Source organism: Hyla sarda, chromosome 11 (assembly GCF_029499605.1).
Source record: "Hyla sarda isolate aHylSar1 chromosome 11, aHylSar1.hap1, whole genome shotgun sequence".
Taxonomy (NCBI): Eukaryota; Metazoa; Chordata; class Amphibia; order Anura; family Hylidae; genus Hyla; species Hyla sarda.
Genome location: NC_079199.1, coordinates 88,826,322 through 88,845,679, shown reverse-complemented (window position 1 = coordinate 88,845,679; position 19,358 = coordinate 88,826,322). Strand labels below are relative to the sequence as shown.

General features: G+C 45.8%; 1 protein-coding gene across 2 annotated transcripts in view; it reads left to right on the top strand.

Moving 5' to 3' along the window:
• Positions 1-19,358, top strand: part of LOC130295503 (C-reactive protein-like) — a 33,662-nt gene that overhangs the window by 4,324 nt on the left and 9,980 nt on the right. Inside the window, exon 1 of one of the 2 annotated variants that reach the window (XM_056546331.1) lies at positions 17,436-17,614. The exons of the other annotated variant lie outside the window; for it this stretch is intronic. Coding sequence (XP_056402306.1) covers positions 17,566-17,614 — 49 coding nt within the window. The 5' untranslated portion in view covers positions 17,436-17,565. Of the gene's footprint in view, positions 1-17,435; positions 17,615-19,358 lie in introns of those variants that run through there. 2 annotated transcript variants of the gene reach the window in all.

The window sequence follows — 19,358 nt, the reverse complement described above, 5'->3', positions numbered from 1 at the left end:
AGATCCCTGCGGATCAGTTATTCATCACCTATCCCGAAGTTAGGCTATCAATCACTTTTATGTGGAAAACTCTTTGAAAGATTACACTACTAAGACCTATCATGGGAATGTTCCATAACCTCAGAATTTAGACTAGGGCTACAAGATGAATTTGGTCACGACATTGGGGTATGTGGACAGGGGATAAGATGTCTAGGGGCAAAGTACCCCTTTAAGCTGTGGTAGCACAGCACAGCCCCTACACCTTCAATCCTGGGGATAGGCCATTAATCACTTTCACCTGGATAACCCCTTTAACTATAAGGTTTTTACGGTATAGCATGTGAATATGCCATAAATAATTTTGGTAACAGGTTTACATTACAGAAAGCAACCATGGTTAATGTCTAGTTACCAATATAACTTGGAGCAGTTCCTAGAGGGGAACCATCCAACCAGCTTAAATGTTCCTTCCAAAAGAAATGTAGGCGATAGAGTACAAATGGCACTGAGGGTCACATATAGGAAAGGTGTTGGTAGATAACATCAGACTTTTTGAAAGGCCTTATGGTTGGATTGATTTGATCCTTTGTCAGTATTATAGCATTCTTGATACGTTACGCGCTCCGGCCACACACGCTGGCCGTGAATGCATGGTCCTGTTACCTGCTGCTACCAGGGGGCTGGGACGCGCATCGCGGGACGCGCTTGCATGCAAGCCCCAGTCCGTCACTCACCTGGTGCTTTTCCTGCCCCCGCCTCTGCCTCTCTGCTCCGGTGCGCGGGTCCCCATCCCCTAGGACGCATCCGCTCTGGAGCTTTAAGATTTAAAGGGCCAGTGTGCTCCTTAGTGTAATTCACCTGTGGCTCATTGATAAATTCCTCCACCCTCCTCACTTTCCGGCCAGATCTTTGTTGCCTTGAGCCTGAGAGAAAGCATTCCTGTGATTGCCTTGCCGTGTATCTGATCCTTTGTTCCGTGACCTGACCTTGCTCCTTGCCGCCTGTCTACTGACCATTTGCTACGTTCCTGACTACGCTACTGTGCTGCATGCCCTGACTTTCTGCTATCCTACGAGCTGTCTTATCCCTCCTGTGCCTCGCATCTCCTCAGCCGCATGTGTGGTCAAGCCATGCCAGGGGTAGCGAAATGGGTGCCGCCTGCCGCCGCAAGTCCATCCCGCTTTGTGGCAGGGTCTGGTGAAAACCCACGGCACCTTAGACTCTGCTCCCTGGTACGGTCCGAATCATCTACCACACAGGTCCAGCGGATCCACATCCACTGGTGTTCCTGTCTTCGGAAACGTGAGTGTTACAATTCCATTTTCCTTTACCCCTTAAGGACCGAGGGTTTTTCCATTTTTGCATTTTCGTTTTTTCCTCCTTGTATTTAAAAAATCATAACTCTTTCAATTTTGCACCTAAAAATCCATATGATGGCTTATTTTTTGCACCACCAATTCTACTTTGTAATGACATCAGTCATTTTGCCCAAAAATCTACGGCGAAACAGAAAAAAAAAATCATTGTGAGACAAAATAGAAAAAAAAAACCCGCTGTTTTGTAACTTTTGGGGGCTTCCGTTTCTACGTAGTACATTTTTGGATAAAAATGACACCTTATCTTTATTCTGTAGGTCCATACGATTAAAATGATCCCCTACTTATATAGGTTTGATTTTGTCGTACTTCTGGAAAAAATCATAACTACATGCAGGAAAATTAATACGTTTAAAATTGTCATCTTCTGACCCCTATAACTTTTTTATTTTTGCGCGTATGGGGCAGTATGAGCGCTCATTTTTTGCGGCGTGATCTGAAGTGTTTAGCGGTACAATTTTTGCATTGATAGGACTTATTAAATTTTTTTGCGCGTACGCCATTGACTGTGCGGTTTAATTAACAATATATTTTTATAATTCGGACATTTCTGCACGCGGCGATACCATATATGTTTATTTTTATTTACACTGTGTTTTTTTTATGGGAAAAGGGGGGTGATTCAAACTTTTATTAGAAGAGGGGTTAAATGATCTTTATTCACTTTTTTTTTTTTGCAGTGTTATAGCTCCCATAGGGACCTATAACACTGCACACACTGATCTTTTACATTGATCACTGGTTTCTCATAGGAAACCAGTGATCGATGATTCTGTCGCTTGACTGCTCATGCCTGGATCTCAGGCACTGAGCAGTCATTTGGCGATCGGACAGCGAGGAGGCAGGTAGGGACCCACCTGCTGTCCTGTAAGCTGTTCGGGATGCCGCGATTTTGCCGCGGCTATCCCCAACAGCCCACTGAGCTAACCGGCATACTTTAACTTTAGACGCGGCGTTCAACTTTGAACGCCGCGTCTAAAGGTTTAATAGTGCACGGCACCGCGATCAATGCAGTGCGCTATTAGCCACGCCGTGGCCCCGCGTTATAGATCGGGAGCGGACATATGATGTTCCAGTACGTCATGTGTCCTTAAGGGGTTAAAGGGTTACTCCGCTGCTCAGCTTTTGGAACAAACTGTTCAGAACGCTGGAGCCGGCAGCGGGAGTTCGTGACGTCATAGCCCCGCCCCCTCATGACATTACACCCCGCCCCCCTCACTGCAAGTCTATGGGAGGGGGCGTGACAAATCATTGTAAATATATCTTGTAAAAAAGCCAAACTGATTTTTAAAGAGGTATTTCCGTCTTGACTCTTGGGCCCCTCTGGCCTGTTTGCGGCCTCTGGCGGTGGTCGAGAAGCCAAAAGCTCCCGGATTTATGTAAATAGTGTAGCTCACAGGGCTACGCAACTTATGTAAAGCCCATGAGTGTCTCCCACTTTGGCAGTTTTCTGCTTTCCAACCATCAGCGGCTGCATACAGGCCAGAGGGAGCTAGAAGACAAAATGGACATTTCAATATCAGGGAGCCCTCATTTTCAAGCTGGTGGGGTCCCAAGGAAGAGACGCTCATCTAGGGGACATCTATGGCATGTTATGTGGCATTAGATTTTGCCTCAGCAAAATATTGAAGCATGTAGTGAAACTTGTGAAAATTACAGCCTTCTAAGGTGGTATTTTCTAAGGTAGTATTTTAGACTCCTCTACAGATTACCATTCCTATCCACTTCCAATGTGAAAACCAAAGACTTCCAAAAACATTTGAAGACTGCACTAAAACATTTCAAGGTCCTGTGCTTTGTATTTGCTGGGAAGCCTATTGGAATCAATTGGGTGCATAGAGGAGAAATAGGGCAAACAGTGGAGGAGTCCGGAGACATACTTATGTTAGGGCTTATGTTAGGTTTCATAGAGAATCTAGAGATATATTGTCTGTTTTGAACCAAAAAGTTCTGACCTCTGGAATCATGCCTATCTGGAGAATAGGAGTACTATAACCCAATATAATTTGCCTAAGAGAGAATGAAGCTGTACTCTTTGCAAACATCCCTAATAATAAAACATAGGATCAAGACTAAGCTTCATTTTTTTAAAATCTTTTTATCGATTATAGATCGTTTTGTTTTTAGGCACAAAGTTCTTTCTAAGATTCTTACTACCATAAAATCTCCCTTAGTGGACACCTCCCAATAGCGGACAGTTTTTAATTCCCCGGCAGAGTCCCATAAGACTTAATGTATTTGCACCCTCCAAAAAGGGGACACTCCCAATAGCAGATGCTGATGTGGTGGCGGGGTGTGTGGGGCAGGGCAGATGTTGTTACCCTAGGGGCAGATGGCATTAACCCCTTGTATTCGTGACACCAGGGTGTGGTTTAGCCTATAACCACCTGAAGGTATACCGCTGGATCCTGGGCTAGGCACGGGGGTAATAAAGACTCCGATGCCAAGTTACGGGAGGGTAGACAGTTGGTAAAGTCTATACAGTTCAGCCAGGGCCCAAGGAGGTGACCAGTGATGCAGAGACCTTAAGGGCTTGCTGGGACTTGTAGTAGGACTGGACAATTGAATGCAGACCACACTGACTTGACAGATGACAGGGACTGATTTGACTTGACTCATAAAGCTGTGACTTTAGCTTACTTGACTTAATGGTGGCTGTAGGACTGGACTTTGAGGCCTCCAACTGGACACACACACTAGGCGACTGCACTGGACCTCAGTCGAGCAGAAGAGCACAGCTCAAAGAAGGAGAAGCTCCACCCAGAGCTTATATGGGGGAGACTAGCAGGGAGCCCATAGGTCACTCTTGGGGTCACTGGTACCTCCTGGGTAACAATCACACGACATATCACACGGTATAACTCTTAAAGCAACGTTACATTCTATAACACTTTACATGGAAAAACATATTTACAATGGGGAAATAAGTTCAGGGGGCCTTGGGGACACCTAAGGAGTCTGCCTGACAGGACAGCAGGAGGTAACACCTCCCGTACTGGGCCTCCACATGAACACACCCGAAAAGAGACAAAACACTCCCAATAGGGGACAAAACTCCAATACGGGACACAAATATAGGGCAGTAGGGGACAAAACAGAACTATTAGGGGACAAAACACTCAAAGTAGGGGACAACCAGGCTTATGTGCTGGCCCTTACCTTGTAAACAGGGCCGCTGTCAGGAGGAACAGACAATACCCCAGTAAGGGGCCCAGGCCCCTGCACCAACCCCCCCCCCCCCCCACCCGCAGAAGCCCCGGCACATAAGCAGAAGACCCCTATTAAAACAGTGATCTCCTGTTTCTGTATGTCCGCCGGCCGCATCATTCACCCTCCTCATTTCTTGATCCCCCGTGCCACATCTTTTTCCCTTAATCCATGTGCCATTTCATTCCCCCTTTATCCTCCTGTGCCATTTCATTCCTCCATTATCCTCCTGTGCCATTTCATTCCCCCTTTATCCTCCTGTGCCATTTCATTCCTCCATTATCCTCCTGTGCCATTTCATTCCCCCTGTATGCCCTGTGCCATTTCACTCCCCCTTTATCCCCCTGTGCCATTTCACTCCCCCTTTATCCTCCTGTGCCATTTCACTCCCCCTTTATCCTCCTGTGCCATTTCATTCCCCCTTTATCCTCCTGTGCCATTTCACTCCCCCTTTATCCTCCTGTGCCATTTCATTCCCCCTTTATCCTCCTGTGCCATTTCATTCCCCCTTTATCCCCCTGTGCCATTTCATTCCCCCTTTATGCCCTGTGCCACTTCATAAAGAGGTGGGTGATTAATTTATACAGGGGTAATAGAGGGGGAATGATATGGCAAAGGGGTATCAAGGGGAAATGATTTGGCACAGGCGGTAATGGGGCGATAATTTGGCATAAGGCGCATGGGGAATAAGGTGGCACAGGGTATAAAGGATGAAATGATATGGGGGTGATAAGGGGAGATTAAACAGCACTGGAAATTCTACTGTAATATTGCTTTTTATCATGTTTAATAGGTAATTACACTCTATAGTGAGTACAGGACAGTATTCGGTCATTTAGAAAGATTTTTGAGGCTTTTTCCCAATAGGGGACATCTCTCAATAGCGTACACTTTTTTATTACCCGTGAGTGTCCGCTGTTGGGAGATTCTACTGTATATATTGTTAAGGACATAGATATGTTTTTATAGCTGCAATAGCCAATTAGGTATTTGCATAATGACGGGCGATACAGGGGACGGAGCATCGTGATGTCATGGCTCCACCCCTCGTGACATCACGGTCCGCCCCCTTAATATAAGTCTATGGCAGGGGCGTGATGACGGGGGTGGGCCGTGACATCACGAGGGGCGGGGCCGTGACGTAACGATGCTCCGGCCCCTGTACTGCCCGTCATTACGTGCAGAGTGAACTCGCTCTTAGCAGTAATGACAGTGGGCTGCCGCAGCGTCAATCCCGGGGGTCCCCAGCAGCGGGACCGTGGCGATCTGACATATTATCCTCTATCCTTTGGATAGGGGATAAGATGTCTAGGGGCGGAGTACCCCTTTAAGCATCCGCCAACTCCTGAACAGTCTGTGGTGCAATGTGGCGTTGGTGGATGGAGCGAGACATGATGTCCCAGATGTGCTCAATTGGATTCAGGTCTGGGGAACAGGCGAGCCAGTCCATAGCATCAATGCCTTCCTCTTGCAGGAACTGCTGACACACTCCAGCCACATGAGGTCTAGCATGGTCTTGCATTAGGAAGAACCCAGGGCCAACCGAACCAGTATATGGTCTCACAAGGGGTCTGAGGATCTCATCTCGGTACCTAATGGCAGTCAGGCTACCTCTGGCAAGCACATGGAGGGCTGTGTGGCCCCCCCAAAGAAATGCCACTCCAAACCATTACTGACCCACAGCCAAACCAGTCATGCTGGAGGATGCTGCAGACAGCAGAATGTTCTCCACCGCATCTCCAGACTGTCACGTCTGTCACATGTGCTCAGTGTAAATCTACTTTCATCTGTGAAGAGCACAGGGCGCCAGTGGCGAATTTGCCAATCTTGGTGTTCTCTGGCAAATGCCAAATGTCCTGCACAGTGTTGTGATGTAAGCACAACCCCCACCTGTGGATGTCAGGCCCTCATACCACCCTCATGGAGTCTGTTTCTGACCCTTTGAGTGGACACATGCACATTTGTGGCCTGCTGGAGGTCATTTTGCAGGGCTCTGGCAGTGCTCCTCCTTGCACAAAGGCGGAGGTAGCGGTCCTGATCCTGGGTTGTTGCCCTCCTATAGCCTCCTCCACATCTCCTGATGTATAGGCCTGTCCCCTGGTAGCGCCTCCATGCTCTGGACACTACGCTGACAGACACAGCAAGCCTTCTTGCCACAGCTCGCATTGATGATCCTGGATGAGCTGCACTACCTGAGCCACTTGTGTGGGTTGTTGACTCCGTCTCATGCTACCACTAGAGTGAAAGCATCGCCAGCATTCAAAAGTGACCAAAAGATCAGCCAGGAAGCATAAGAACTGAGAAGTGGTCTGTGGTCACCACCTGCAGAGCCACTCCTTTATTGGGGGTGTCCTGCTAATTGCCTATAATTTCCACCTGTTTTCTGTTCCATTTGCACAACAGCATGTGAAATTGATTGTCAATCAGTGTTCTTCCTGAGTGGACAGTGGGATTTCACAGAAGTGTCATTGACTTGGAGTCACATTGTGTTGTTTAACCCCTTAAGGACCAGGCCATTTTATACCTTAAGGACCGGAGCGTTTTTTGCAATTCTGACCACTGTCACTTTAAACATTAATAACTCTGGAATACTTTTAGTTATCATTCTGATTCCGAGATTGTTTTTTCGTGACATATTCTACTTTAACTTAGTGGTAAAATTTTATGGTAACTTGCATCCTTTCTTGGTGAAAAATCCCAAAATTTGATGAAAAAAATGAAAATTTAGCATTTTTCTAACTTTGAAGCTCTCTGCTTGTAAGGAAAATGGATATTCAAAATATATTTTTTTTGGGTTCACATATACAATATGTCTACTTTATGTTTGCATCATAAAATTTATGAGTTTTTACTTTTGGAAGACACCAGAGGGCTTCAAAGTTCAGTAGCAATTTTGAAATTTTTCACAAAATTTTCAAACTCGCTATTTTTCAGGGACCAGTTCAGTTTTGAAGTGGATTTGAAGGGTCTTCATATTAGAAATACCCCATAAAAGACCCCATTATAAAAACTACACCCCCTAAAGTATTCAAAAAAACATTCAGTAAGTGTATTAACCCTTTAGGTGTTTCACAGGAATAGCAGCAAAGTGAAGGAGAAAATTCAAAATCTTCATTTTTTACACTCGCGTGTTCTTGTAGACCCAATTTTTGAATTTTTGCAAGGGATAAAAAGGAGAAAATTTTTACTTGTATTTGAAACCCAATTTCTCTCGAGTAAGTACATACCTCATATGTCTATGTTAATTGTTCGGCGGGCGCAGTAGAGGGCTCAGAAGGGAAGGAGCGACAAATGGTTTTTGGGGGGCATGCCGCATTTAGGAAGCCCCTATGGTGCCAGGACAGCAAAAAAAAACACATGGCATACCATTTTGGAAACTAGACCCCTCAGGGAACGTAACAAGGGGTAAAGTGAACCTTAATACCCCACAGGTGATTCACGACTTTTGCATATGTAAAAAAAATATATATTTTTTTTACCTAAAATGCGTGGTTTCCCAAAAATTTTACATTTTTAAAAAGGGTAATAGCAGAAAATACCCCCCAAAATTTGAAGCCCAATTTCTCCCGATACAGAAAACACCTTGCATGGGGGTGAAAAGTGCTCTGCTGGTGCACTACAGGTCTCAGAAGAGAAGGAGTCACATTTGGCTTTTTGAAAGCAAATTTTGCTCTGGGGGCATGCCGCATTTAGGAAGCCCCTATGGTGCCAGAACAGCAAAAAAAAAACACATGGCATACCATTTTGGAAACTAGACACCTCGGGGAACGTAACAAGGGGTAACGTGAACCTTAATGCCCTACAGGTGTTTCACGACTTTTACATATGTAAAAAAAAAAAATATTTTTTACCTAAAATGCTTGTTTTCCCAAAATGTTTACATTTTTAAAAAGGGTAATAGCGGAAAATACCCCCCAAAATTTGAAGCCCAATTTCTCCCGATTCAGAAAACACCCGATATGGGGGTGAAAAGTGCTCTGCTGGCGCACTACAGGTCTCAGAAGAGAAGGAGTAACATTTGGCTTTTTGAAAGCAAATTTTGCTCTGGGGGCATGCCGCATTTAGGAAGCCCCTATGGTGCCAGAACAGCAAAAAAAAAACACATGGCATACCATTTTGGAAACTAGACCCCTCGGGGAACGTAACAAGGGGTAATGTGAACCTTAATACCCTACTGGTGTTTCACGACTTTTGCATATGTAAAAAAATATATATTTTTTTTACCTAAAATGCTTGGTTTCCCAAAATTTTTACAATTTTAAAAAGGGTAATAGCAGAAAATACACCCCAAAATTTGAAGCCCAATTTCTCCCGATTCAGAAAACACCCCATATGGGTGTGAAAAGTGCTCTGCTGGCGCACTACAGATCTCAGAAGAGAAGGAGTCACATTTGGCTTTTTGAAAGCGAATTTTGCTCTGGGGGCATGCCGCATTTAGGAAGCCCCTATGGTGCCAGGACAGCAAAAAAAAACACACATGGCATACCATTTTGGAAACTAGACCCCTCGGGGAATGTAACAAGGGGTAATTTGAACCTTAATACCCTACAGGTGTTTCACGACTTTTGCATATGTAAAAAAATATATATTTTTTTTACCTAAAATGCTTGTTTTCCCAAAAATTTTACATTTTTAAAAGGGTAATAGCAGAAAATACCCCCCAAAATTTGAAGCCCAATTTCTCCCGAGTATGGCGATACCCCATATGTGGCCCTAAACTGTTGCCTTGAAATACGACAGGGCTCCAAAGTGAGAGCGCCATGCGCATTTGAGGCCTAAATTAGGGACTTGCATAGGGGTGGACATAGGGGTATTCTACGCCAGTGATTCCCAAACAGGGTGCCTCCAGCTGTTGTAAAACTCCCAGCATGCCTGGACAGTCAACGGCTATCTGGCAATACTGGGAGTAGTTGTTTTGCAACAGCTGGAGGCTCCGTTTTGGAAACAGTGGCGTACCGGACGTTTTTCATTTTTATTGGGGAGGGGGGTTGTATAGGGGTATGTGTATATGTAGTGTTTTTTACTTTTTATTTTATTGTGTGTTAGTGTAGTATAGTGTTTTTAGGGTACAGTCGCACGGGCGGGGGGTTCAAAGTAGTTTCTCGCTGGCAGTTTGAGCTACGGCAGAAAATTTGACACAGCTCAAACTTGCAGCCGGATACTTACTGTAATCCTCCGACCATGTGAGTGTACCCTGTACGTTCACATTGGGGGGGGGAACATCCAGCTGTTGCAAAACTACAACTCCCAGCATGTACGGTCTATCAGTGCATGCTGGGAGTTGTAGTTTTGCAACAGCTGGAGGCACACTGGTTGTGAAACACCGAGTTTGGTAACAAACTCAGTGTTTTGCAACCAGTGTGCCTTCAGCTGTTGCAAAAGCTACAACCCCCAGCATGTACGGACAGCGGAAGGGCATGCTGGGTGTTGTAGTTATGCAACAGCTGGAGGCGTACTACTTTGGCTGGGGATGCTGGGGATTGTAGTTATGCAACAGCTGGAGACACACTGGTTTACTACTTAACTCAGTGTGCCTTCAGCTGTTGCAAAACTACAACTCTCAGCAGTCACCGACAGCCAACGGGCATGCTGGGAGTTGTAGTTATGCAACCACCAGATGCACCACTACAACTCCCAGCATGCACTTTAGCTGATTGTAAAAGCTGGGAGTTGTAGTTACACAACAGCTGAAGGTACACTTTTCCATAGAAAGAATGTGCCTCCAGCTGTTGCAAAACTACAAGTCCCAGCATGCCCATAAGGGCATGCTGTGAGTTGTGGTGGTCTGCCTCCTGCTGTTGCATAACTACAGCTCCCAGCATGCCCTTTTTGCATGCTGGGAGCTGTTGCTAAGCAACAGCAGGAGGCTGTCACTCACCTCCAACGATCCTTGCCGCACAGGTCAGTCCCTCGTCGTCTCCGCCGCCGCCGCTGCTTCTGGGGCCCCGATCCCAACAGGGGCGCCGGGGATCGGGGTCCCCAGCACCCGGGGTGCATGTCCCGCACCCGCTCACGTCCTCCGGAAGAGGGGCGGAGCGGGTTGCGGGAGTGACACCCGCAGCAGGCGCCCTGATTGGTCGGCCGGTAATCCGGCTGACGAATCAGGGCGATCGTGAGGTGGCACCAGTGCCACCTCACCCCTGCAGGCTCTGGCTGTTCGGGGCCGTCTCTGACGGCCCCGATCAGCCAATAATTCCGGGTCACCGGGTCACTGGAGACCCGATTGACCCGGAATCCGCCGCAGATCGCTGGACTGAATTGTCCAGCGATCTGCGGCCATCGCCGACATGGGGGGTCATAATGACCCCCCTGGGCGATATGCCCCGATGCCTGCTGAACAATTTCAGCAGGCATCGGGGACCGGCTCCGCTCCAGATGGTTGCGGGGGGCCGGTAAAACACATGACGTTCTCATACGTCATGTGTCCTTAAGGACTCGGAAATGGAGACGTATGAGAACGTCATGTGTCCTTAAGGGGTTAAGTGCTAACTTTATTTTTGTGAGCAGTGACTTTAAGAAACTCCTGTATCTGTTAAACATTAATTGTTTTACCAAGAACTTAGCATTAGCCAAGTGGGTAAAAATGACTGGTTATTAGTGATGAGCGGCATTGGCCATATTTGAATTCGTGATATTTCGCGAATATATAGACGAATATTCGTCCTATATTCATGAATTTCGCGTATACGTTATATTCGCATATTCGAGGAAGAAAACAGTGAGGGGGTGGGCAACTTTACTATTGGTTGCTAGGGATGTTGTTGATAACCTCTGACAAGTGTATTTGCATCATTCTAATTGGCCCACAAGTGAACAGAAGAAATATGCGCATATTCACATATGCGAATATGCAGAAAAAAAGTGAATTTGCGATATTCGTGATAAAAATTCGAAATGCGAATATTCGAGCCCAACACTACTGGTTATTAGGCCAACTAAGGGTTCATTGATCTTCTATTGTCAGGTTAAAGGAGTAGTCCAGTGGTGACTCAGTGGTTTACAACTTATCCCCTATCTTAAGGATAGGGGATAAGTTGCAGATCGCGGGGGGTCCGACCCCTGGGGCCCCCCGCGATCTCCTGTACGGAGCCCCGACAGCCCGCGGGAAGGGGGCGTGTCGACCTCCGCACGAAGCGGCGGCCGACACGCCCCCTCAATACAACTCTATGGCAGAGCCGAAGTGCTGCCTTCGGCAATCTCCGGCTCTGCCATTGAGATGTATTGAGGGGGCGTGTCGGCCGCCGCCTCGTGCGGGGGTCGACACCCGCTATCTCGGCGGAGAGCCGGGGCCCCGTACAGAGAGATCGCGGGGGGCCCCAGCGGTCGGACCCCCCGCGATCTCAAACTTATCCCTTATCCTTAGGATAGGGGATAAGTTTTTCACCACTGGACTACCCCTTTAAGGGATTCAGTAGGAGGTAGGCTCTGCCTTCAAAGTATTTACACGTACTCAGAGCTCCCAGGTGTTTTTATGGAATAAATAAGGCTAACACAATATATAGGTCAATAGAAATACCTGAAATTGAAATTCCTGTTTTATTTTGTTCTTACTAGCATTTAGGTGGAAATAGCTCTTAGCTCAGTTGTGGGTATCCTTGCATATAGTATGTACAGATTACATTTGCTTCCTCGACATTGCCCCATTGCCCTACATACTGTCTTTTAGGGAAGTCAAGAGAAGACATACATTTCCTAATAAGAATCTTATCATCTTATCACAACATGTCTGCTAAGTCTACGTTTAGAATACGTTTAAGTTCCCAAAAAGTAGTTCTTTCAAAACAAGGTAAATTAAACTGAGAGTATCGGGGTTCCCACAGATATTATTGGGATTGCCTTTTTTCACTAGTCACATAATGTACCCTCATGAAAAAACATTGTCCAATATCGCTAACAGAACTTGACAGTTTTTTCTTTACATAACTATCCGGTCACCTGCCTTGCGGCTTTGAGGTTTGACAAAACAGGTATTGGGGATTGTACCTTGACTAGACCTTCCTTTGAAGGACATAGTCCTTGTGCCTTTGGGCAGAAATTTATGTCCTTAAAGGGGTACACCGTTGCTCAGTGTTTGGAACAAACTGCTCTGTACGCTGGAGCCAGGAGCTCGTGACGTCATAGCCCCGCCCCCTCAATGCAAGTCTATGGGAGGGGGCGTGGCGCCCCCTCCCATAGACTTGCATTGAGGGGGTGGGGTGTGACGTCATGAGAGGGTGGGGCTATGACGTCACGAGCTCCCAGCGCCGGTGTGAGGTTTTTTTTTGCGCCCCCGTAGATCCATGCGTCCGCTCCTCCCCCAGCTCTCCGAACATTTCCAAAGCTAGAACTGGGGGAGGGCAGAGCAAGGGGAGAGAGAAGGTCCACGCCCCCTCCCTCATCTCCCCTCCCTGAGCTCGGCTGCTCGGCTGGACGCAGATCTCTACGACATGCCCCCTCCCTGAGGACATAGATCTCCACGGCAGGTCCCTCCCTCATCTCCCCTCCCTGAACTAGGCTGGACGCAGATCTCTACGGCACGCCCCCTCCTTGAGGACATAGATCTCCCCGAACTGAGGACGTAGAGCAGTGCTCCCAATGAGCTCTATATGTAAAGGGGGACATACTGCACGGGCTAAAAGGGGACATACTGCACAGGCTAAAGGGGAACATACTGTACGGGCTAAAGGGGGACATACTGTACGGGCTAAAGGGGGACATACTGTACGGGCTAAATGTCCCCCTTTACACATAAAGCTCATTGGGAGCACTGCTCTACGTCCTCAGCTCGGGGAGATGAGGGAGGGGACCTGCCGTGGAGATTTACGTCCTCAGGGAGGGGAGATGAGGGAGGGGACCTGCCGTGGAGATTTACGTCCTCAGGGAGGGGGCGTGGCCGTAGAGATCTGCGTCCAGCCGAGCAGCCGAGCTCAGGGAGGGGAGATGAGGGAGGGGGCATGAACTGCTCTCTCCCCTTGCTCTGCCCTCCCCCAGTTCTAGCTTCGGAAATGTTCGGAGAGCTGGGGGAGGAGCGGACGCATGGATCTACGGGGGCGCAAAAAACCACCTCACACCGGCCCTAGCTTTTAGAGCAGTTTGTTCCAAACGCTGAGCAGTGGAGTACCCCTTTAATCCCCTAGACTGCATTAGGAAACGGCACAAATTATTGGGATACAGTGTGTATCTCTTCTCTTAGAGAACAAATGAGGAGTTTGGTTTGCAGATATCGGGGGTGCAGGGGTAGCAGTCGCACCTGGGCTCTGTGCCTGGGAGGTCCCAAAGCCTCCTTTCTTATAGACACATAGGGGGAGATTTATCAAAACCTGTGCAAAGGAAGAGTGGTGCAGTTGCCCATGGAAACCAATCAGATTTATTTTTTCATTTTTGAAGAGACCTGTGAAAAATGAAAGAATCAATCTGATTGGTTGCCATGGGCAACTGCACCATTCTTCCTCTACACAAGTTTTGATAAATCCCCCTTCCCCCCCATATTCAGTAGTGTACAACCGTAAAGCTAGACAATATATCTGCTAAAGGGCCTGTAATGGTGGGGGACCAGCACTAAACTTACCCTCTTATGAAGGACTTCTCTTGCTTTCTAATGTAGTTTAGAGCAGGGGTTCTCAATTTAGTTCTATTTAAGTCCACTTTCCTGGGTCTGTTGTCAGGTGAAGGTCCAAGATCAACACTGAGTTCAAACTGAGGTAAATGAGTTTAAAGCAAGCTGTATGGGGGGGTTGCACATTATTGGAGTTTGGGGAACCAGCCTGATCTAGGGACTACTCCACCTCTTACCTCAGATTTTTTCAGTCTCCCCAATCATACATACTAACCCTGACATGCCCGGGAGACAAAGAAAGCCTTCCATTCAAAGAATTCAGCACAAGGCCCTAGCCCAAGATGGTGCCAGCCACATGCATTTCTCTTCCTGGTTTTGTAGCCTGCTGTAGAGCCCCCAGCGTTCTCCAGCTAAATCGGTATCAGGGTGCTCCACCTTGGACCCAGTTTTCCACTTCGTGTCCCGTACAGAAGAGTCGTTCTCTACCGAGGGCACTAGCGCTTTCCTCCTGCAATGTGGATGAACTTTGCAGCTCAGTTCATATTTATGGACATTTATCAATGGGTTTAGTCAGGTTTTCTTTACTATAATTGTCGCAAAATTGTCGCAACTGCGACTACGCGATTTTTCGTGCGACATTTTGACTGGAAAGCGAGAAAAGCACGTTTTCCAAAAATTAACTACGTAGTAATAATTTTAAAATGGACTACAGGTAGTCAGGTATTTATTAACTGCGACAGTTGCAACTGCGCACAAAAAAGTCGCAACAGGGTTAAAAATTGACTAAATTTACTCCAGCTCAAACATGGAGCAGAAAAAGCTACTACCAAAGTAAAAAAGGAAAAATTGCTTACGTGAAAGAAAATTATCAACAGGCTGAAACCAGTTAATAAATAAGTCAAACATAAGCAAAAAAAAAGTAAGGAAAAAACTACTAAAAAAAAAAAGAATACATAAGCAAATATTGATAAATGTCCCTCATTGTGAGTACAGTTGTTTATTGGGAATCCAAGTCAACTGGTAGTACATCCCTCAAAGAGGAAAACATTGCACTAATGCATTTGTGGTGACAGGGTGGTGCTGGTGATAGTGTAGGGTATATTGGTGTTAACCCTTAATTGTCGTGACGCCAGGGTGAGGTTTCCTCAATATAATAGTCCTTCCACCAACCGTCCCACAAACGGCAGGGAGAAATAACGGAACGTCCACAGCAGATTTTATGAAGTATACTTGAAGTAACTTTATTGTATATTTTATGCAACGGCATGGAACATAACAGTCTTTTGAGAGAGAGAACCGTGGTACAGGTTCCTCACAGGTTTGCTGGGACTCCGGGATCAATGAGCTTTGTTGCTAGCCACTGTGCTACCATTTTTAGGAGATTTGAGTTTCTAGTAGTCAACACAGAATTCAGTAGACTGAGCTTTGAGTAACTCACGTTTAGTGGCTGCGGATTCTTAATTTTCAGGCCTAGCTTGAATTGATGCTGATGAGATGATGAGATGTGCTTGGCTTTATAATCCGGAACTAAGAGAGAGAATTTAGTGGCAGCAGCCCCTTATATATTAAGGGGATGGGATAAAGCTCATTGGTCAGCATTCCTGACCCAGTGAACTCTGGGTGTCACATGACCCAAAGGTCCTTAAACCATAGTACAATTTAATTAAAGGCACGTGACCTCTAAGGTCCTATATAGAGGTATTCCTATACAACCTATTACATTTATCATACATTTATACATTAAATACCATTTATAAGAGGCGACTAGGGGTTAGTCCTAAAGGAGAGGCCTATTGTCATGGATTGGCTCTGGCTGAGGGGACTTTAGACAAAGGGACAGGACCAGGTCCTGTTCTGGGACACCACACTTTGTTGTGGGTTAGAGTGGAGCCTAGAGTTTCTTGGACCCTTGTTTTCTAAATCCCTTCCTTCAGGGTAATCCCCTTGCTCCGGCCAGTTGTTGGAATTCTGTAACTACAAAAGACTGTACCTACATTTTACTGGAGGAAACATTTGCCAAGTAAAAGCCTGTTTCTACGCTAGACTGACATATGGGGAGAGCACATTCCTGACACTATAGCAAATCTTGCTGTAGGTAATGTTATGATATGAGCAGCGGAAGATCCGGGTCCCATATAACCAGGTGATACCTGCGGGGTGCATATACTAGATAAAGTATCAAGGTACCAAAAACAAAAGAAAGTATACATGCACTCACCGCAGGGCTAACATCAACGCGTCCGGGACCAGGCTGCGATGGTAAGGAAGCGCTCAGAGGCAATGTGTTGCCTCTGAGCGCTCATTACCGCCGCAGCCTGGTCCCGTGATGCCGGACTCCCAGACGCGCTGATGTTAGCCCTACGGTGAGTGAATGTATACTTTCTTTTGTTTTTGGTAAAAGTCTGTTTCATTTCCATGTTCTATTGTCTGGAACATGTCATCTCATATAACTGGAGAAAAGATTATCAGACATCTCAGTGAAGGAATAGAGGACCCTTATGATTTCCGTGTACACTCCTGCTAATATAATAAATAGCATATGAAAGATGGAGGACCAGGAGCTATATGTTACACCTTTTACTTGTTTGTATCTGGTTATTGTTAAAGGGGTTCTCCACCATAAGGTGATTTTAGTACATACCTGGCAGACAGTAATGGACATGCTTAGGAAGGATCTGTGCTTGTCTTGGGGCTAAATGGCTATGTTGTGAGATTACCATAACACTGTGGCTAGCTTTTTGTGAACTGGTAATTCCTGTTTGACTTTTCTTTTTTTTTTTTGCTACAAATCCCACAATTCCATTTTCCTCCCTCCCACACATCAGGCACCCCACCCATTGAAACATAAATGAGCTGCATCCATTCAAAAGACCTGTGGTTTTCAATCAGGGTGCCTACAGTTGTTGCATTAGTTGCAGATTAATCTCTCTCTTACCAAGCGATCCCTCCACCCAGTGAAGCAGACAGGCTCCCTGTCATCAGCTGACTAGTGATGTCAGGTCTCGGCCGCATTGCAACCTGGGAAAAATCCGAGACAGCAGTCATTTTGTATGCCGTTAAAAATAAATATTGGAGTGAAAATCACAGAATTGTGAGAAAACCGTCACACACAGGTACAGACACTATATTATGAACTACACTAACCTTACAGCCCTTGTAGCATAGTGAAATAAAAAAAAATCCTGGAATACCCCTTTAACATGAGTAAATAAAAGGGCGATTTGTCACCTTGTTCCTCTTTATATTTTGATGCTGTCGACACTCCTGTAATTTCACAAGAAAGAAGTTATTTCATAAGAATGTCTTCTTGGCACATTCTGACTGAACATTTCAGCTTCAGGATAGTCAATAAATAAGACAAGTTTACTTGAAAGATAAATTAGAACTGTATTTGGGGAAACCTGTAATACAAAATATCCTGAAATACTTTGCCATCCTAATTCAGCTTCAAGGGACATCGAGAACATGTGGGTCTGCCTGCTTTTGTGGGTCTCAGGAGTTTTGGGCCAGAAAGGTAGGTTGAAATGTCTCCACTTGAGCTTGATAACCTTATAGATTTTATGGAGAACATGTTTTCTAAGACCAATGTATGCCTGAATGGGCACTCTTAGTGAACAGTCTTTGGAGCCTTTTTATTGACCTGGGGCTGTCATATACAACCATCAGCTCTGGTTATTTTAGATAAAGTGAGTCCCTTTTATCATTGATGTGATGTCTTTTTATATTTTAGTGGAAGCATTGGGCATGAGTGACCTAGTTAACCGTCTAGCTAGATGCCTGCTATACCGACATGGGCATTTCTAGATCTCCAAAATTTTTGTATATCCCAAATTGGTAATTTTTACAAACACCTACATTGTTTTCTCAGTTTTTTTCATCTTTTAGTATGTACCGTAAATCTTGGTCATTATATCTTATTATAAGCTCATTATTTTAACCCCTTAAAGAGGTACTCCGCCCCATGACATCTTATCCCCTATCAAAAGGATAGGGGATAAGATGTCAGATCGCCGGGGTCCCGCTGCTGGGGAGCCCCAGGATCCCCGCTGTGGCACCCCGCTATCATTACAGCACAGAGCAAGTTCGCTCTGCACGTAATGACGGGCAATACAGGGGCCGGAGCATCGTTACGTCACGGCTCCGCCCCTCGTGATGTCACGGCCCGCCTCTGTCAATACAAGTCTATGGGAGGGGGCGTGGCGGTCGTCACGCCCCATCCCATAGACTTGCATTAAGGGGACGGGCCGTGATGTCACGAGGGGCGGAGCCATGACGTCACGCTGCTCCGTCCCCTGTATCGCCCGTCATTACGCACAGAGCGAACTCGCTCTGTGCTGTAATGATAGCGCGGTGCCGCAGCAGGGATCCCGGGGCTCCCCAGCAGCAGGACCGCGGTGATCTGACATCTTATCCCCTATCCTTTGGATAGGGAATAAGATGTCTAGGGGCAGAGTACCCCTTTAAGGACGCAGCTCATTTTCACCTTAAGGACACAGGCCTTTTTTGTAAATCTGACCACTGTCATTTTAAGCATTAATAACTCTGGAATGCTTTTACTTTTCATTCTGATTCCGAGACAGTTTTTTCACGACATATTCTACTTTGTTAGTGGTAAAATTTTGTTGATACTTGCATAATTTCTTGGTGAAAAATTCCCAAATTTGATGAAAAAATTGAAAATGTTGCTTTTTTTTAACTTTGAAGCTCTCTGCTTATAAGGAAAATGAATATTCCAAATAAGTTGACATGTTTTTACTTTTGGAAGACATCAGAGGGCTTCAAAGTATAGCAGCAATTTTCCAATTTTTCACAAAATTTTCTAAATCAAAATTTTTCAGGGACCAGTTCTGTTTTGAAGTGGATTTGAAGGGCCTTCATATTAGAAATACCCCACAAATGACCCCATTATAAAAACTGCACCCCTCAAAGTATTCAAAATGACATTCAAAAGGTTTGTTAACCCTTTAGGTGTTTCACAGGAATAGCAGCAAATTGAAGGAGAAAATTCAAAATCTTTTTTACACTCGAATGTTCTTGTAGACCCAGTTTTTGAATTTTTTACAAGGAATAAAAGGAGAAAAATCTTCCTAAAATTTGTAACCCAATTTCTCTCGAGTAAGGAAAATACCTCATATGTGTATGTGAAGTGTTCTGTGGGTGCACTAGAGGGCTCAGAAGGGAAGGAGCGACAATGGGATTTTGGAGAGTGAGTTTTTCTGAAATGGTTTTTGAGGGGCATGTCACATTTAGGAAGCCCC